Source organism: Myotis lucifugus, unplaced genomic scaffold (assembly GCF_000147115.1).
Source record: "Myotis lucifugus unplaced genomic scaffold, Myoluc2.0 scaffold_823, whole genome shotgun sequence".
Taxonomy (NCBI): domain Eukaryota; kingdom Metazoa; phylum Chordata; class Mammalia; order Chiroptera; family Vespertilionidae; genus Myotis; species Myotis lucifugus.
In genome coordinates, this window is record NW_005871871.1 from 190537 (window position 1) to 210310 (window position 19774).

A 19774-nucleotide genomic window follows, 5' to 3' on the forward strand; every position below is an offset into this window, starting at 1 on the left:
CCACATGCGGCTCTTTGGCCCCTTGAGCGTGGCTCTTCCACAAAATACCGACTTCTGCGCATGGGCCACGAAGTTTCAACCGCACTGTACGTGTGCATCCGCACGTGGTATTTTGTGGAAGAGCCACACTCAAGGGGCCAAAGAACCGCATGTGGCTCGCGAGCCGCGGTTTGCCGACCACGGTCCTAGACAGTATGGATTGTAGGAGGCCAGGTGGGAAGCTGGGAGACCCATGAGTATGTCAGTAAATGGACTGAGCCAGGGGCTGCAGGGATGGAGAGAAGGGATCAGAGGAGGAATGGACAAGATTTGGTGACTGATTGGACAGGGGATAAGGGATGCTGTCCAGATGATGCCCAGGACTCTGTCTCAGGTGCCTGGGATGGGGGACATCCCTGAGATGAGGAACAATGAGACAGGAGGTTTGGGATTCAGATACCAAATTCCATTTTGGATGTTTTAATCAAAACCTGTTTTGGGCCCTAATCGGTTTGGCTCAGTGGATAGAGCATCGGCCTGCAGACTGAAGGGTAACAGGTTCAATTCCAGTCAAGGGCATGTACCTTGATTGTGGGCACATCCCCCAGTAGGGAGTGTGCAGGAGGCAGCTGATCAATGCTTCTCTCTCATCAATGTTTCTAACTCTCTATCCCTCTCCCTTCCTCTTTGTAAAAAAATCAATAAAATGTATATTTAAAAAAAACAACACAAAATAAAAACAAACAAACCTGTTTTTGTCCCAACACAGGAAGCAAAGAAAAAACCACACCGGCAAACTTCATGAGTTGGCATTGCTGCTACCCCTGGCCCCGAAGACCAGTAGCAAGAAGCTTACCAAGGTAAGTGGACCGAAGGAGAGGAGGTGGATTTGGGAGGTAGATTTTAAAATGTCAGTAAGCTGGTTAACTTCCCTTGTCCTGAGAAACCTAGACAGACCCTCTCAGTGACAGCGCTGAAATGGGAATGGGAATTCCTGGGAGTCTTGGAGCACATAACTGCAAGATTCTTTCTCGCAACGGAGGCAGGAGGAGATGGGAGGGGAAAACAGGCAAGGAGCCAGGTAGAGGTCATTGCTTTGGGAGTCAACCAGCCAGGGTTTGCGCCCTCCAGCTCCATAACCACAGAACCCTGGGCAGGCCACTCAGGTTATCGGCCTCTCAAGCTTTGTGTTTCTCAGCTGTAAAATTAATAAAGATAACGCCTCCTACCCAGAGATATGGTGAAGCCAAAATGACACAATAGCCATGACAGGCCCTGAATAAATGTCGGTTCCCTCCCTGTTGTGTGACCCGTGGGTATCATCCCCACCCGGTAGAAACAGACGAAGCTTCTCTGCGTGTCCCCATCGGCTATTCAATACATGTAGATGGTGCTGAGCTAACACCTCACTCCCAGTGGGAACAACCTACTGGGAGACTCGGAGATCCTGAAAGCTTGGTGTGATGTTGTCTTGCTATAGTTCCTCTCATTCAGTCATTCATTCATTCATCAGCCATTTTATGGAAAGATTATTGGGTGTCAGAGCTTTTATGATTGTGACAAGGGGAGGGAAAGAAATTTGAGACCCAGTCCTCATCTTCTGGGAACTCAGAATCTGGCAGGAAGATAAAGCTTTGAACACAGGAGTAACTGGTCCCAGCTAGAGGTGCTACTTGCCTCCAGGGAGGGTCAGAGGAGCAGGTGTTTTGGAAAGATTTGCCAGACCCCAACCCTGCCTGCCACATTCCATCAGTCCCCAGTCATGTTGATTCTCCCCCTAAATATCTCTCCATCATGGGTGCTTATATTATTATTTTATTATTTTTGTTGTTAATCACCTGAGGATATTTTTCCATTGATCTTTTAGAGAGAGTGGAATAGAGAGGGAAAGACAGAGAGAAATATCTATGTGAGAGAAACACATAGATTGGTTGCCCCCTGCATGTGTCCTGACCAGGGCCCGGGCCGGGGAGGAGCCTGCAGCCCAGGTACGTGCCCTTGACTGGAATCGAACCCGGGACCCTTTGGTCCACAGGCGGACGCTCTATCCACTGAGCCAAGACGGCTAGGGCCTTATATTAGTTTCTTGTTGCTACTGTAACAAATTACCACAAATTCAGTGTTTAAACCAACACAAATTTATTCTCCTTCAGTTCTGGAGGTCAGAAATCCAAAATTAGTCTCACTGGTCTAAAGTCAGGGTGTCAGCAGACTTGGTTCCTCTTGGAGGCTCCAGGGAGAATGTGTTTTCTTTCCTTTGCCAACTTCTAGAGGTCACCTATGTTCCCTGGCTCAGGGCCCCTTCAAAGCCAGAAGAGTAGTATTTTCAAATCTCGTCTTCTCTCTCTTTGCTTCCGTTGTCATTCACCTTCTCTGCCTTTGACCCTCCTGCCTCCAGCTTATCAGAAACCCCTGTGATTACAGTGGGCCCACTGAGATGATCCAGAATAACCTCCCCATCTGAAGGTCCTTATTCAGTCACACCCAGCTCATCTGCAAGGTCCCCTTAAGGCAACATAATCACAGGTTCTGGGGACGAGGACATGGATGTTTTGGGGAGAGGCATTACACAGACCACCACGGTGCTCAAAAATACTGGAGGGGTTTTATCCTCTGTCGTCAATCATTGGAGTATTTGGTACACAGATGCTGTCCTAAGCTCTTGGCAGGAAGGGCAGAGATGTCTGGGACACAGTCCCTGCTCTGGAGGAATGACCTTCTAGTCAGAGGACAGGCATAATTATATCACTGACCAGATGGCCTCATCTCCTCATGGAATTCTCCCCAGGCCCCCACCTTCATCCTTCCTGAAGTTCAGTCCTGGGACCCTGCTCCACATACAACCTGAGTTCCTGTCAGTTCCCAGCTTCCCACGTGACCAGTCTGCTTAAAGTGCATCACAGTTCATCAGGGCTATGGGACCTGCTCAGTCTGCTGCTCAGTGAACTAATGGGGGCTATAATGTGTGGCCTCTCCTGCGTTGGAGACGGGCTGCAGCTTAGATCTGTGACATCCTAACACCATTCTGGCTGATTAAGCGGCCCCTGCCCTGTATGATGCTGTAGCTGCTTCCTCTGGCCACCAAAGCCTTGTATCTCTGACCCCCTTTACATGAAGAGTGCTGAGATGGCAAGGACCATAATAGATAAGTCTCTATCCCCAGTGCTCCACAGGGCCTAGCATAGAGCAGATAATAACAATTGAACAATTGCTCCCAACAGACTGAGAGTTCTAGGTGTCAGGCCCTGAATGCCAAATGTTTTATATACATTTTTTTATTTAATCCTCCCCACAAGGCTTTTGCGATGCATATGTTTATGCTCATTTTTTGGTTTGAGGAAACTGAAGCACAGAGTGGTCATATTGCGCAGAGGAACACAGCCAGCTTACAGTGAGAGAGAGGCAGATGTATCTCTTTCCAAAGGCCCACATCCTCAACCAGTCTGTCATTCGGTGCTCAATAGATGTTTGTTGAATGAATGAATGAATGAATTTCCTCTGTTGAGGAAGTTGCAGGACCTGTCCATCTCACCCTCAGAAGATCTTTGGTGAAGTTCCCAAGCTAAGAAGTTTCAATTGCTGAGCCTCTGTCCTGAAATCAGAGATGAGGCCCAATATCCTCCTGCATGAAACCTTTATACTAGTAATAATGAGTCACATTTTATACTACTTTACAGTTTGCAAAGACTTCAGCTTACGAGTGCCCACCATGTGCCAAGCCTGGTGTTGGAGATACTAAGCTAAAAATATAGTATCTGCTCTGGAAAAAACCCTGGTCTAGTTACAAAAAGTTAGAAAAGGGTCTCATTTAGTCCCCTGAGAACTTACTGAAGGTACTCTCATTGTCATCAACTAAGCATTTATTAGGCAACTATCGTATCAGGCTCTGCGCTGGGCGATTTCACACACACTAATTTATTTACTCCTAATGATAATCCTCTGAGCCTGAATGAGCATCTCATCCCCGTTGCACAGATGAGGAAACCGAGGCTCAAAGAAGTAAAACAACCTGCTCCCATCACACAGCCAATAAGTGGCAGATTGGAACCAGGCCCTTCCAAACTGATAGTCCCTTGCTGGTGTCACATGTATTCCTTAGTTAGATCACAGCTTCCTTTCGTGGATCAGGTTAAATAATTTCAGTGACTGTCTGTATCGCATTTTATGGAACGGTTTCACCTAAGTCCCCTCTAGAGACCATGCTTGGGTTTGGAAGATTACTACTAATGGTTTTATTGTTATTCTAGGGATCTAGTACGATCCAAAAAATACCTATTGATGTTCTTCCCTCATGTCTTGACCAGGCTAACTCCTTTCATTATTCAGGTCTCAATTTAAATGCTGCTGGTTCCAAAGGGACTTTCTGGACATCTAAGTTTAGTTGCAGAATCCCTTGTTTGTACTCTTTTATTCATAATGCTTAATGATAATTTTGTATGATTTATGAGTTTATTAAGTCTGCTGCCCTCATTATATGGTAAGTTCCATGAAGGCAAACAAAAGTATGTCTAGGTCATCCTTCCATACTTGGCCCTTAGTGGGGAGTAGTCTTTTTTGTTTGTTTTGTTAATCCTCACACGAGGATATTTTTCCACTGATTTTTAGGGAGAGTGGAAGAGAGAGGGAAAGATAGAGAGAAACATCGATGTGAGAGAAATACATCAATTGGTTGCCTCCTGCACGTGCCCTGACCAGGGGAGGAGCCTGCAACCAAGGTAAGTGCCCTTGACTGGAATTGAACCCAGTACCCTTTGGTCTGCAGGCTGACGCCTATCCACTGAGCCAAACCGGCTAGGGCAGGAGTAGTCTTTTTTAGCTTAGTAGCTCCAATACCAATACCAAGCAGTTTTTGATGGCTGGATGGGTGATGCCTGGTGGGCAGGAGTCTTCGTGCTTGGTGCTGTGGGGAAGATTCACTACTTTAGCAGTCATTGGCTAAGCCACCTCTCGATTCTGTGTGCTTGAGATATAGAAATCAACTAGTTATAGTCTCTACCCTCAGCTAATCCAAGGTCAGTGGAAAGGAATGATGTGTGAACAGATAATTATAAGACAGTGTGGCAAGTGCCTTGGTGGAATCAGGCCAGGGTGTTACAAGAGTGCCTAGGAGGGACATCTGACCCAGCCTGGGCGAGAGGGGTCAGGAAGGAGGGGAAGCTTCTGGAAGCTCAAAGGAGATGCCAGGAGAGGGAGTATGTGGCAAGAAGAGGAAGGCTTTGCAGAAAGACAATACAGCATGTGCAAAGGGCCAGGGGTGGGAGCTGAACAGTGTGCCGAAAAACTGGACCTGGGTTTAGATCCCAGCTTGGCCATGTCCTCTCTGTAACCTTAGCAAATGCCATTACACTCTGAGCCTCAGTTTCCCTACTTGGAACGCTACCTTGCTGGGCCACAATGAGAACTAAAGAGCAAAATAGAAACATATCTGTTAATGGAGGAATTGTTGGGGCGGGGAATGGGGTCCTGGAGCCTTTCTGCCTCTGGTCTCTGGCAGCCTCTCGTTGTCTCGGGCCCCCACTCTGTGCGTAACCCTGTCTTTCTTTTATGGGCAGAAGGAGATTCTGCAGCACATCCTGCACTACATTCTGTACCTCCAGAGAAACATTGACGTGGCCAAGGCCTTGCTCCAATTCCACACCGCCAATGGGGAAGGTGGAGCTGGGGGTAAGTCCGTTTCCCAGGGCCTGCTCCATAAGTATTGTCCTGCTGTCAGGGACCCTGAGTGACTTCACCCATTCCAGGCCCTCCAGGATCACACAGCCTCACATAGGGGCAAAGTCAGAAGAGGGTGTCTGGGAAGACTGTGGGGGGAGGGGTCTTGGAGCTGGGCCTTGGAGGACAGTAGAAGGGGGAGCCCTGCCAAGTGGAAGAAACAATCTGAGCCAGAGCGTGCAGGCATGAGAAGACATGTGTGGAATGTCTGGGGACAGGCAAGCAGATGGGTGTGGTTGGAGGGGCCACGTAGCATCGAAAGGACAAGTGCAGGCTCTTGAGCCAGATCCTGACTCAGATACACGTCTTGTTACCATAACCTCTCTGTGCTTCTGTTTCCTCATCTGCAGAACGGGACTAAGACTAGTACTCCCCTCCTGTGTTTGTGTGAAGATTAAATGAGTTGATACAAGTGGAGAGTATTGTAGCACAATGCCTAGAACACACCAGTCATCCAGTGCTGTATGTGCTGGGTGCTATCATTACTGGTGTAAAACATACACAGGCAAGAAGGGTAGGAAATGAGGAAGAGACGAGATCCTGAAGGGCTTCGAGCCCTGAGGAGGGAGATGAAGATGAGACTTACTGAAGGACTTTCAGCCAGGGCAAGCCATGATCAGGTTTTTGCACAGTTTTTTAAAATTATTATTTTAAAATGGTCTCTGTGAAGATCTTTGACATATTTTAAATATATTTTTATTGATTTCAGAGAGGAAGGAAAAGGAAAAGAGAGATAGAAACATTAATGATGAAGGAGAATCATTGATTGGCTGCCTCCTGCATGCCCCATACTGGGGATTGAGCCCGAAACCTGGGCATGTACCCTGACCGGGAATTGAACCAGTGACCTCTTGGTTCCTGGGTTGACGCTCAACCGCTGAGCCACACTCGGCTGGGCTGCAGGGTTTTTTAGATAGAGGTCCCTAACATCTAGTGTGGAGGATTGGTTATTAAGTGAGAAACTGGAGTCAGGGAGATCAGTGAACAAACTTTCAGGGGTGGGCCAGTCAGGAGACAATGCGGCCCCATCTGGCACGGTCGCTGAGTGTAGGCAGAAGAGGGTACATTTGGGAGATGTTAATGAGGAAGAATTGAGAGGCCTCAGGGAGAGAAGCTGGTGACCCAGGATGGGTGGTGGAGCCCTCACTGTCTTGAGGAAGGCAGGAGGAGGAATTGGTTTGGGGTGGGAAATATGGGGGCAAATTTGGGAAGCACTGAGTCTGTCCTCCCTGTCAGCCAAGGCCCAGAATGGCCTGGGGAAACCCCAGTGTTCGCCCTGCACCTTTGGTGCCCGACTGTGCAACCTCAGACAAGTCTGATCTCCTCCATGGACTGCGGTGGACCACCCCGCACCCTGCCCCCATTGGGAGGCATTGTCTGGGAGGGAGGATTTGGGAGGGCATGACCTCTCTCCTTCTTTGTCCTGTGCAGGGCTGGGCCGGAACTCCGCTGTGGGCTCACACAGCTGCCCACACTCCTCTCAGTCCTACCTTTGGGAAGCCTGTCGGAAACCTAGGAAGAAGAAGCTGACCCGAGCGTCAGGTACAAGCTGTCAGTGGAGGCAGATAGAAAGTTGGGGTCAGATGGAAGGGGGCTCCTTCTCCAGGGTCATCACTCCCCTGGGAAGCCCAGTCAGCAATCCTGAGCCCCTAACGAGGCTTCAGAGTCGGACACGCCTGGGTTCATTTTCTGGCTCTTTGTCTTATTTACAAGGGTGCACTGTCCTCTGAGCCTCATCCTCCTCATCTGGAAATTGCAGTTCCTGCCACAGGGAGGTCTTGAGGACGAGGAGCCTGAAAACGTGCCACTCAAGCAATGCTTAAGTGGAGAGGCATATGGTCGGCTCCCAGTGAAGGGAAGCTACTGTCAGCATTTATTGTCTTTATGGCCAGTAACCCATCCCCGGGCCAGCATCAGGGAGCATGGACACCAGGGAGGAAAGACCTACGAGTGAAAGACCAGTGTCCTGGGTCCAGCCTCAGCCTTGCTATAACTCATTACACGTCCTCTCCCTTTCGAGGGCCTCCGTTTCCATGTCTTTAAAATGGGAGTTGGACCTAGTCAATGATGTCCAGCCCTGGCTGCACATCTGAATCATCCAGGCGCCTTAAAAAGTGCCTGTGCCTGTGTCTCACACCCAGAAGGCCGGGTCTCAGTGGTCTGAGGTGCACGCTGGGCTTCAGTATTTTTTCAGAGCTGGCAAGGTGGTTCTAGCCCAGCGATGGCGAACCTTTTGAGCTCGGCGTGTCAGCATTTTGAAAAACCCTAACTTAACTCTGGTGCCGTGTCACATATAGACATTTTTTGATATTTGCAACCATAGTAAAACAAAGATTTACATTTTTGATATTTATTTTTTATATACTTAAATGCCAATTAACAAAGAAAAATCAACCAAAAAAATGAGTTCGCGTGTCACCTCTGACACACGTGTCATAGGTTCGCCATCACTGTTCTAGCCTACAAATAGGGGAAGGGCGTGTCAGACTGTGACCTGTAGCTAAGGATCCAGGCTTATCCAGGAAGCGCTGACGAGTGACTAGGCCAGGCAAAGCTTTGAAACAGGTGTCTGGGCCCAGAGCAAAGAAGACCTCCCACCTGAGCCATCGTCTAGTGACAAGGCCCCAGCCCCATCTGATGCCATCGCTCTGCTGTCCCAGACGCCAGACCCGCGCCCAGAACCCTTGTTGCTGTCTGGCCCTGTCAAGCCCAAGAAGCAGGTGACCCCACCCCCAGACCAGAAGGGAGGAAACGTGGAGGGGACCAGCACTCCTCCAAGATGCTGCATTGTCTTTTTTTAAAAAAATATATTTTATTGATTTTTTACAGAGAGGAAGGGAGAGGGATAGAGAGTTAGAAACATCAATGAGAGAGAAACATCGATCAACTGCCTCCTGCACACCCCCTACGGGGGATGTGCCCGCCACCAAGGTACATGCCCTTGACCGGAATCAAACCTGGGACCCTTCAGTCCGCAGGCCGATGCTCTATCCACCGAGCCAAACTGGTTAGGGCGATGCTGCATTGTCTTTGCCTTAAGGTGACAGAAATGGAGGAAGGTCCTGGCTGACATTGCTGAATGTGGCTAAGAACAGCGTTACTGCTGATCTTCCCTCACCATTAATTTAGCCAGTCATTTATACACCCCTTATTAGGCATCCGCAACATCCACGCACAGTCCTGGTTAGCTGGGACTTCAACGGTGGACAAGAGAGACACTGTCTCTCACCTCACACAGCTATGGTCTCTTTCCCAGTTTTCTTTTCCCTTCAGGCTCTGCTGTGGGTGTAAGGGTGGGACAGAGTCAGTGCCACCCTTGTGTGAGGGCTGCGAGTGGCAGAACTGTAGGGACTCCCTGTCCCTGTACCAGCTTCAAAAGGTGTGATGGCTCACTCAGCAGAGAGCCAGGCGAGAAAGTGGGCAAGGGAAGACATGGCCTGAGCCATTCTATCCTCTATCCACCTGTTCATTCAGCCCTGACTCTCTAAGCATTGCTTCGGCCAGGCCATGTGCTGGGTGCTGGGGACAGTCCAGTGAAGGAGCCACACACTATCACTGATATTCCAGAATGGTCCCAACTTCCTGGGGTTGTCCAGGGAGCATGAGGGACCCAGAGGAGGCGCCTGACCCACCTGGGGAGGGAGGGCTTCCCAGTTCAGCTAGTTATGTGGCTTTGGGCAAATTACTTCACAGCTCGATGCCTCAGTTTACTTAACTGTAAAATGGGGGTAATAATGATTCTCTTTCACAAAGGGTCAGTATGTAGCATGCTTACAGCTTACAACTGTGCTGGCCGTGGTAAGCACTCTGTACTTGTTTGCTATTATCATCTTCATCATCATTATTCCCCTTATGGATAGCTTCTGATAAAGGAGTGGAATCCCTAGTGCTGATTTGGGTGGCCCCTGAGCCTCATGCAGAGGTCCCAAAGCTTGAGGTTTTGCCTAGGATGGGGGCGGGAGAGGCTGTGGCAGACCCTGGCACCTCTTCATCCCTGCATCTGTGAGTCTGCAGTTCGTCCCAGGCAGAGGAGTGATCACCCTAAATTGCCTCCTTAGGCAAAAACAATGTCCAGGATGATGGGCTTTACCCTGACTTCGGGGCCCAGTACGGGGTCGAGAGGACCTATTTTCTCTACAGAACACAGCCCTATCCCAGGTAAGAAAATGCCAAGGGCTCTGAGTGGGGGAGACTGAGGTGTTTGGTCTGGAATGGCTGAGGGGCAGTGAGAAATGAGGCTGATTTACATCTGATGGTGTCTGTGGCATGAGCACTGCTGTGGGCCCAGCTTTCCGCAGGCATCATGAGCTCGAAGGAGAGATGGGCCCCAGCCTCTCACCGGTATCCCTGTCTCCCGTCTCACCCTTCTAAGCCACCCTTACTAGTCACACAAACTTGGACCATGTCAGTTCATGGCTTAAAGCCCTCCCTCAGAGCCCAAATATCTTCACTGGTATTTGAGAACTTCTCTGGCTTCAGCTCACCTTGCCAGCACCCTCTCCTGCCCCTCACCCATGAAACTTACCCTTAACACTTGCAAATACTCACCACTCCCCATGGGAACCATGCCCTTGCCCCCTCTGGGCTCTTCATACTCTGATCCCTCTTCCCAGCAAGCCTGGTCCGCTCATCTACTTGGAAAACTCTACCTCCTTCAGGCCACGCTCAGTGCTATCCTCCTCCTGCCCTGCCCACTGACCTCCCCCACCCCCATAACTGTGTGGTCAGTGCCTGATTACAGCTGTCTCTCCTCACAAACCTTGAAGCTCTATGAGGGCAGCACCTCAAGCTGACTAAGCTTTCTGCCCCAGCTCTCCCCAGCAGCCAGCATGGAGTGATCCCTGTCTTACCTCACAGTGGGCAACACTGAGTCACCCAACGGGGAGACAGCTCCCTCAGGGGCACAGCAATTCCCAGCCTAGGGCTCCGGCTCTGCCTCTTGAATTCCACCTCTTGCAGGTACCAGCTGGTGCTCTACGATTCCAGTGAGGAGATGGACAAGGAGGCCCCAGACACTGACCCTTGGCTTCCTGCCTGGACCCCAGAGGGCAGCCCTCATGGTGACTGAAACTCTGTCTCTCTTCCTTGTAGGCTGGTGTGGGGCCTTCTTGGTACCTTCCTTCTGAGGATTTCAGTAGAAGGGGAAAGTGGGAAAGGTGAATAGATGTCTGCTAAGCACAGGGATGGCAAGTCACTAGCCATTGGTTGCCATGGCAGATATTGTTAATCAAGCATCACTGTTTCTGGTGATCCCAGACAGTACCTCAGAATCTTTCTTAACATACAGCTCCAGGTAGCTACAATCATTCTATCAGATCTGACACCTGATAGAATGATACTGACTAGAGAGGCCCAATGCACGAAATTCGTGCAAGAGTAGGCCTTCCTTTCCCTGGCTGCCGGCACCGGCTTCCCTCTGGCACCCAGGACCCAGGCTTCCCTCACAGCCCCGGCTTCATCAGGAAGGCCATCCAGAAGGACGTCCGGAAGGACATCTGGTCTAATTAGCATATTATGCTTTTATTATTATAGATTTTTTTTTTTGCCATCCCTGGCATAATGACAGACATTGTGCCTCTTAATTTCCTCTACCAAGCACTGAAAAGGAGCAGTTGACAGTCATCTTTCCCCAGTGTCTGGCACCATCTCCTCAAAGCCAGCGGGGGCAGAGGGCAATCTGTGACCACACCCCAAGCTTGATGTTTCCTTTTCAGGAAGCCCACTGGCCTTGGAGCCTCCCCACATTGACAACTGGAGTGTGATGGGCCAACCGAGCGAGATCCTAGGTCTCAGTCCTTCCCTCTTCAGCTCCCCAGGGAAACTGCTGCCAGAACAGGTCTTGGAGGATGGCAGCGAGTACCTGACCCAAGGTGAGCCTACAGGGCTGGACCTGGTCCTAGGTCCGTTCAGAAAACACACGGTGATGCCCACCAAGTAAGTGTGCAGCCTTGTGCTGGGCAGTGCTGGATGCCCAGGGATGAATGCTGTCCGGGCCCTGCCTCGAAGAGCCCATAGCCTAGTGGGTGTGTGGGGGAGCCCCAGGCCAGCGTGGGGAGTGGAAGGCTCCAGAAGCCTGCAGCAGGGACCAACTCGCTCTGCCTAGGGTAGAGGTGGCCCAGGGGAGCTGGCCTGGGAGCTAGATTTGAATATGGCGGAGGAGATCCAGAAACCTGGAGAGTGGCACAGAGCCCTGGTGCCGTGAGGGAGCCATTTTCATCCTAGCCAACCTCTGCCTTCCCTCCCGGACAGCTCTCTTTGAAGAAGTTTTCTTAGATCCCGTGTCTTCACCTTCTGCCTGCGTGCTGGAAGTACCACCGAAGAAGGTAGGCATCGCTCCACCCCTCCATCCACAGGAACGGTCGTCCTGCTTTCCACGAGTCACTCACCGGCTCGATTCACTCATCCTTCCCCTCAACGTTTCCAGAGACTCCTCTGCTCATCCTTTGAATGCTCACTGTTGGCCACAGGCGCCCACTCTGTGCTGGGCACTTGGAATGAACTAGACAAAAGGGATGAAAGCTAAAAGGTTGTCAGGGCCTGGCTGGTGTGGCTCAATGGTTGACCATCAGCCCACAAACCAGGAGGTTGCGTTTCAATTCCTGGTCAGGGCACATGCTCAGGTTGCCAGCTGGTCCCCAGTAGGGGGGCATGCAGGAGGCAGCCAATCAATGATTTTCTCTCACAATTGATGTTTCTATCTATTCCTCTCCCTAAAATCAATTATTTATATATATATATATATATATATATTATATATATATATATATATATATATATATATATATATATATATATATATATATATATATATAAACTGCTAGGTGCCCATAAAAGACCCCACATAATATTACAACTGCTCTATGAGACCAGCATCTCTGGGACCCCATTTGACAGAAAATAGATGAGCAACCTCAGGAATCCTCAATTGGAAAGAGCTCCCTCCAAAGCCCCCACACTGACCACTGTGGCCACTGTCTGCTCCAGGAGCCACTCACCTGCTCGATTCACTCATCCATCCCCTCTATCCATCTGGCAAAGGGGCAGCCCTAGCCCTGGTCCCCAAACCATTCTTCCTCCAATGTGTGTGGGCGGGGCACTGCCTCAATGAGTAGTTGAATGGGCAGCAGTAGGAAAATAGATGCCCTTAGTGGAGCCTTTAGAAAGTGCCTGGCTCTGTGCTAGGTGCTTCTCGGCCTTCAAGACGTGTAGTGAGCGCTATTCTGTAGGTGAAATTGATGCTGAGAGAAGTTAAGACTTGCCCAGGACATCATGGCTACCATGTGAAGTGGTAAACTGATAAAACAGGAGGCAGAAGAACTCAGCCCCATAGAGTCCCTCTCTGACCCCTGTGGGAACTTGGGAACATTTGTTTGAATGTCCAATGGGTGTTTGGATGAGGTTGTCTTGAATCTGAGACGTTTCTCATGCTCATTTCCTAGGAGAGCAGTGAGTTGGGGCATGAAGGGACACCAGTGTCTGCTCACATCCCCTCCCAGGACACACCCCCTGAGGCCCCCGAAGACCTTTCTGACTCCCACAGCCCGTGCCTGTCCTCAGTGTCACTGGGCCACCTCTCGCTGAGTGAGGACAGCCAGGCATCGTCCATCCCCAGCTCTGAGGGCATGGACACCGACATGGACACAGAGCTGGTGTGGAGGCAGCAGGTGAGGGGGGCAGCCATTGAGGTGGGTCCTGCCTCTCCTGCCAGCTCTCATCTCTCTGCCCCCACCCAGGAGGCTCAGGCCAACCCTGAGGACCTGAAGTTCTCGAGCGATGAGGATGGAGACTACACATGGACCCCCACCCGGCAGGAGAAGAGCAGGAGGGGCCAGGCAGACAGGGGCCCCATGATGCTCAAGAACAAGAAAGACTCCTGCCCCACTCAGCCGAAGAAAAAGTGTGTCAATGGCTTCATCATGTTCTGTAGGATGAACCGGAAGCAGTACATCCGGTGGGTGAGGGTCCTCTTTGGCTGCCCGCCTCCCAGAGCATGTTGCCCGCTGCTGGCTGACCCATTGGCCCCGTCCTCAGCCACATATTCCCCCAGCATCTCACTTGGCCCCACTGCATTGGTCAGGGCCTGTCCATTGTAAGCAGAGAAACCCACCTCAGACTTAAGAAAAATAGGACATTAATAGCTTTTATAACCTGAAAAAAGACAGGGGTAGATTAGGTTCAGATGTGGGCCCAAGCGCTCACAAGATGCTGTCTGGAGCCCTTGTCCCTCTCGTGGTGGGCTTCAGCCTCAGGCAGGTGGGGCCGGCTGGGCAAGGTCACTCCTGGAAGGTCAGGCTCATGTCCTGGCCCCCATCCTAGCAACCTTGTGGGAGGAGAGCTCCTCATTCCTCAGGTTGCAAGAAAAAGTTCTTGAGTCTGACTTGGTAGATCAGGAGCCCAACCCGGAACCCATCGTTGCCAGTCTGAAGCCGGGGGATGGGAGGCCCCCAAGCCACAGGGGAGAAGAGCTGGTACCCTTATGGGAAGATCCAGGGGCTTATATTGGGAGCAGCGGATATGAGTGGCGTCTTCCCAACAACCATTTAGTCAGCCTCCCCCTTTCTGATGCCTCAGCTCCAGGGTGTGTAATGGGGGTCTTTCGAGATCTCTAACACAGGGGGAAAGAGCTGGGTCCTCAAAGGGAAAGCTGAGGCTCTGAGAGGGCAAGGGTCAGGTCAGACCTGGGTCTTTGCCCAAGCAGGCCTCTCCTTACCGCCTCCCTCCTGTCCCAGAGCCTGCCCGGGGACTGCGTCCACAACTGCCACCAAACAGCTGGCCCAGCTCTGGCGGGAGATGACGGAGCAGGAGCGCAGACCATACAGGTGAGCAGCCCAGCGGCCTGCTGGGGCGGAGGGCCTCCACTCCTCAGCCCTGCGCCGGCTGTCAGAGCCTTGAGCTTCATGAGACTGGAAACAGGCTGGGAGTTTCCTGGGGTGGGAGGTTTGGGTGTTGCAAACTTTTATGAAATATTTGGGGGTGACAGAGATAGAAAGGTGCTCTACCTTGGAGCTTAGAAGAGAAAGTACCTTAATTTGGAGTTGGCCCCCGCTGCCCTAAATTTCTTTTGCCCTCTCTGCTGCAGGGCATTTCTCAGAGCAGGAAACTGGGTCTTCCCTTTCACTTGACCTCCTCCCTCTCTCCCCTCTTCCCTCTCCCCTCCCTTCCGGAAACCCCCTCCTCTTCACCTCGGAGCGGCCACCTGCCTGTTTCTCAGTTGGCCCTCAGTGTGCAGGGATTGTAACAGGAGTGTGGGGCTTCCGAAAAGAGCCCCTGGTGGAGTCCTATTGCATAGGCCGGGCCCAGAGGTTCGCCCGCCCCGTGGGACCAGGTAAAGCCCTGGCCTCCCTTTCAGCTCAGGCCTGGCCACTGCAGGGCCAGAGCACCAGTGGTGAGGCAGGGCCCGAGAGGCCAGTGAGGGACCGCCCATCCCACTGCCTCTCCCCCCAGCATCAAAGCTCGAAGGTTCAGCCGCCAGCACAATCGGATTGTGAAGCAGGAAAGCTCCAGCAGCGAGGACGAGGACTGGGGGATCCCCAAGCCCTTCTACCAGCTGCTGGCGGACAGGGCCCGCTGTTCCTCACAGCCCGCCTCTCAGCTGCCTGCTGGCCACAGATGAGAGGGTAACCACTTCACCTCTCCTCCCTCACCACCTCGCAGCTCCACAGCTCGTTTGAAACCTGGAGCCAATGAGGAAGAGGTTGCCCCCTCCTGGGCCTCAGCCCTGCTAGGCAGGTCTCCTTGGCCAGTTCCCTCAGGCTGGGAGGGGGTGGATTCGTTGACCCTCTGCTTTGTGTGTTTGCCATGTATGTGGGCAGCTGAACTCTGCCCTTCTCACAGCTCCTTTCTTCCCTGGGGAAGGAAGCTCTGAATGAAATGCAGGGAGAAGTTAAGGAGATGGGGCTTCCCTCTAACCTGCCTTTGTCCACCCCAGAATCAAATGGTTTCAACCCTGTTCATTCTCACCTTATCCTACTCCTCCCTCCCCTGTTCTATTTATAGGTTATTTATTGTTGCCAACAAAATAAAGTGGAACCTTTGTTACCAGCAAGGGAGACTAGGCAGGCTGCCTTGGTCCCCTGCTCCCGCAGCCCTGGGGGCGCTCCTTCCACCTGGATCTGGGGGCTCCAGGGTCCCCTGCCTTTTGAGAGAAATCACACTCTCCGCACCACAAACATGGTTTCCACCCCAGCCCCTCAGGGTGCCGGGATCAGAAAGCCAGAATCTCAAATTGGGCTTCGTGTGGTTCAGCTTTTCTTTAGGAAAGTTGTTTGGAAAGTAACCCACACTCCCGGAGCTTTTAGTTATCCTGTTAACTTTATTTTAACTGAAATGTAGGCATAACATGTCCTAGAAAAATAAAGATTTAGGATACAAACTAGACACGGGGGTCAAGGTTGCCCCGCGGGTGAGGGGATCTTTGGTCTGGGGCTGGACGTGATAATGAGGGCTGTCGTCCAGGGGGAGCAGAGGGGAATCCTCGCCCAGGCCTCCCCACACCTGCATTGTGTTGCAGCTGGAAGAGCCCAGCTGGGAGGCTGTCAGTCCCTGGGCATAGGACTGCTCCACCCTCAGATTCCAAGCAGTTCTGAGAACTCTGGAGGTCAATGGAGCTATTAATAGTGTTTTAGGGAGTGATAGGGAGAGGGCTCAAGGGGGTTGGATGTCCAGCCATTTTGCAGGGTTTTCAGCTCACAGCTCGTACCAGGTCAAGGGGGGCAGAGCCCCTGAGTCAGGACCCCCCAGATCTCCCCATGTATATGGGGCAGAATAAGGAGAGGGCTGTAACAGAGGAGGCTTCCCATCCAGAGGGACGGTGCCCTTGGACAGGGGTGAGCCCCGCACGTCCCAGGGCTTGGAAGTTAAGCAGCCGGGGGTAGGGTGTAGTGTCTGTGGAATCCTCAGATCAACAACTGTTTCTGAAAGGTTCCCTTCTCCCAGCTGTCCTGGATCTCAAGCACCATTGTCAGGAGAGGCGATGAGGCCTGGCGGGGTCACAGTTCCAAGGGCTCTTCCACAGGCACTGACTGTAGCTGGGTCAGGACCTTGGTCTCAGCTTCCAGCCCCTCCTCCACCTCACCCCCTGCTGTGGCCCCCAGGAGCAGCCCCTCAGGGTCAGGGTCTGGGAGCCTCAGCACAGCGTGGGGGGCCTGGGTCCCCAGCCCCTTCTCCGCTTCTAGCAGCCCCTCTGTGCCTGTGCTCAGTTCCAGTCCCGATGGCCAGATGGGCACAGCTGCAGGTGACAGCATGAGGCCCTCAGGTGGGGGCGCAGGGAAGCCAGCCAGGAGGCAGGAGGAGTCTGGGGAGAAGGGCAGGCTGGCAGCAATGGTGGCGGCAGGGGCAGGTGGTGGCTGTGGCAGCTGCTGGGCAGAAAGTGCGCCGAGGGCGTGGGCCTCTGGGAGAGCAGGGCTGGGAGCCACAGGAAGGGCTCCTTCGGGCACGGAGATGGCCGTGTCTGGCTTCAGGGGCAGGGCCAGGCTGGGGGCAGGCGGCAGGACCTGGGAGACCAGCATGCTGGTGGGGAAGGTGGCCGTGAGGATGATCTTGCCCTGCTGCACGGCCACACCTGTCACGATGGGGCTGCCAGACACGGGGTTGGCCAGGAGGAAGTTTCCTGTGGGGAGAGACGTCAGGGCACAGGGTTAGAGGGGCTGCTGGCCGGGAGCAGAGGTGGCAGTTAAGCTGCTGGAAGGCAAGAGGAAGGAGATTAGCCAGAGGCAAACCGACCCCCCTCAGAGCGGGACTAAGTCTGGGTGGTTTGAGCCTCCACACAACCCGGCACAGGGGGCTTCTGGGACATAGCAGGGATGAGCTACCCCCAACCCAAGCCCACCAACAGCACTCTCCCTCCCCGAGATAACTACCCCCACCCAGGCTGGACGGAGGCAGAAGGGGGTACCTGGGGCAGTGGCCGGAGGCAGCTGCAGGGCAGTCACGCCCACCCCGGAGTTTATCAGGTGCACATTAGTAGGGCCCGCGGTAGCTGCCACCTTCACGGGGCTGCCTGGCCCAGCTGCCAATAGCTGCAGTGGCCCCACAGCTTGTGGCAGAGTCACCACCTGTGAGGTGGGCACCACCTGGGGCAGATTCAATAGTGGGGAGGTGGGGCCCAGGCCTGCAGGGTACCCAGGGGGTGGGGAAAGGGGCACCACTTGTGGAGCAGCCACAGAAGCCACTGGTCCTGGGGGCAGAGGAAAGGCAGCAGCCGGCGGGGGCCCAGGCACCACTTGGGGCAGAGGCACTGGCACCTCCTCTCCAGGTGTTCCCAGAGCAGCCACCTGGGGCTTGGTCTCAGGGGCCTCAGGCTGAGCCTCCTCCAGTCGAACCTCCCCGGTCTGAGGGTCCAGGACCAAGGAGGTCTTGCCCTCGCTGGGCCCCGGGGGACTAGGCTGTGGTGGTGGGGCGCCCCCACCCCCTGTGAGCAGCAGGGGGCCCAGGCTGGAGGCTTCACCCAGGGCCAGGCTGTTGATGATGACAGGGCTCCCATTGAGCAGCACCGCTGGTGAGCTGCTGGCAGCCAGGAAACTCCCGTTCACCAGGATGGAGGAAGAGGCAGGGCATGGCGCAGGAGGGGCGGCCCCCGCCAGGAATATGGAGCCCTGGGCAGGGGCCTCCGTGGCCACTGGAGCCACCCCCCTCTCCAGGTCCTCAGGACTGCGGCTGGACTCATCCTCGGTAGTGGGGTTCCCATCAGACTCGCTGTTCAGAGAAAGGATTGTGAGTTGTGGCCCTGAATGCTGTTTCCCCACTGGCCAGCCAGCTTCCCGCACAGAGCTGCAGGAGCCGCCCCCTCTTTCCCCAGCCCAAACTTTTGGGGACAATGGGGGGATGCGGGCGGGGGAGTATGAAGCCTCCTCTCTGAGACCACCTAAGGACCCCGCGGGCAGAGCCTCTGCAAGCCCTGCGTGGACATCACTGCATAAAAGCTGAAGCTGTCCCAAGCCGGAGTGAGGAGGCCGGGCATCCAGGCTGCCCGGTCTCGGGGTCGGGCTGAAAGCAGCCTGGAGGCGGCGGAGAGCCGGGAGGTGGCGGCCAGCTCAGTTCTCGGTGCCCTCCCAGGGCGTCAGAGAGGGCGGGAGAGGCTGGCGTGCTGGGTGGGAGGGGAAGGGCTTGGGTTACAGGGAAACCGGAGCTGGGGAAGGTTCACGTTTCACAACAAAGACAGACGACGGACCATGCCGTTTGGGCCCCGAGGGGGGGGCGGGGGCGGGGAAGGGTGTGTGAGAAAGCGCCGGGGTCGGGGAAGGACCGGGCAGCGCGGCGGCCAGAAAGAAGCCCCGACGCCGGGTGCGGGAACAAAGGCCCCTCCCTCTTTCCCCGTGGCCCCCTTTTCTCCCTGTCTCCCCCAGTCTAGCCACCCACACGGATGGGGATCTAGGATGGGGTCCTGAGTGGAGCGGAGGAAAGAGGTCGCCCAGCCTCCGCGAGAGAAGCAGCGATGTTGGGGAGAGGGCCGGGACGTGTGCCCTTGGCATCCTCACTATTCCTCACGCCTGGCGGGCGCCGGAGGGTGTGAGCCGGAGGCATCTGCGGACTTGGCGCGGACTCCGGCAGCGGGTTCGGGAGAGGGGGCTGGTGGGTGGCACGTTCCCGGGAAAGCGGGACTTGCGCCGCCCGGGTCCCCTCACCTCTTGCAGGGCGCGCCGCCGCCGACCCCGGTCCGGTCGCGCTGTCGCCGGTTCTTGAACCAGTTGCTGACCTGCGTGAGCGAGAGGCCGGTCAGCGTGGCCAGGCGGCGCTTCTCGTCCGGCGTGGGGTAGCGGTTGCCGCGGTAGCAGGCCTTGAGCGCGGCGCGGGAGCGCTCCTTGAAGCAGTAGACGGTCTCCTCGCCGTCCCAGATGGTCTTGGGCAGCGGGAACTTCTTCCGCAGGCGGTACTTGTCCACTGCGCCCAGCGCGCGGCCCCGGGCCCGCTCGGCCTCGTGGTAGCGCGCGCGCAGGTAGAGGTCCTGCAGGAAGGCGTGGTGGGCAGCGGGGAAGGGGCGGCTCTCGAGCAGCCGGTAGAGCTCGGCGTACTCGCCCCGCTGGAAGGCCACCAAGGCCACGAGCGCGCAGCACCGGGTCGCTGCCACGTAGGCGCTCGCCGGGGG

The 19774-nt window shown here is 54.1% G+C and overlaps 2 protein-coding genes across 2 annotated transcripts; one reads left to right on the plus strand and one right to left on the minus strand.

Annotated features, from left to right (window-relative positions):
• Positions 1–740: 740 nt before the first annotated feature.
• BHMG1 (basic helix-loop-helix and HMG-box containing 1) lies at positions 741–15304 on the plus strand (the record flags this gene model as incomplete). The annotated part of the gene is made up of 13 exons (XM_014448413.1): positions 741–839; positions 5532–5643; positions 7123–7233; positions 8257–8475; positions 8732–8785; positions 9750–9849; positions 10651–10751; positions 11406–11561; positions 11941–12014; positions 13131–13355; positions 13425–13642; positions 14421–14510; positions 15136–15304. Coding segments are annotated over 13 exons (1728 nt in total), but the record flags the coding sequence as incomplete, so codon positions are not given.
• A 679-nt stretch (positions 15305–15983) lies between these two features.
• On the minus strand, positions 15984–19774 carry SIX5 (SIX homeobox 5; the record flags this gene model as incomplete). Its single annotated transcript, XM_023747254.1, has 3 exons — positions 15984–17299; positions 17585–18384; positions 19314–19774. Coding segments are annotated over 3 exons (1881 nt in total), but the record flags the coding sequence as incomplete, so codon positions are not given.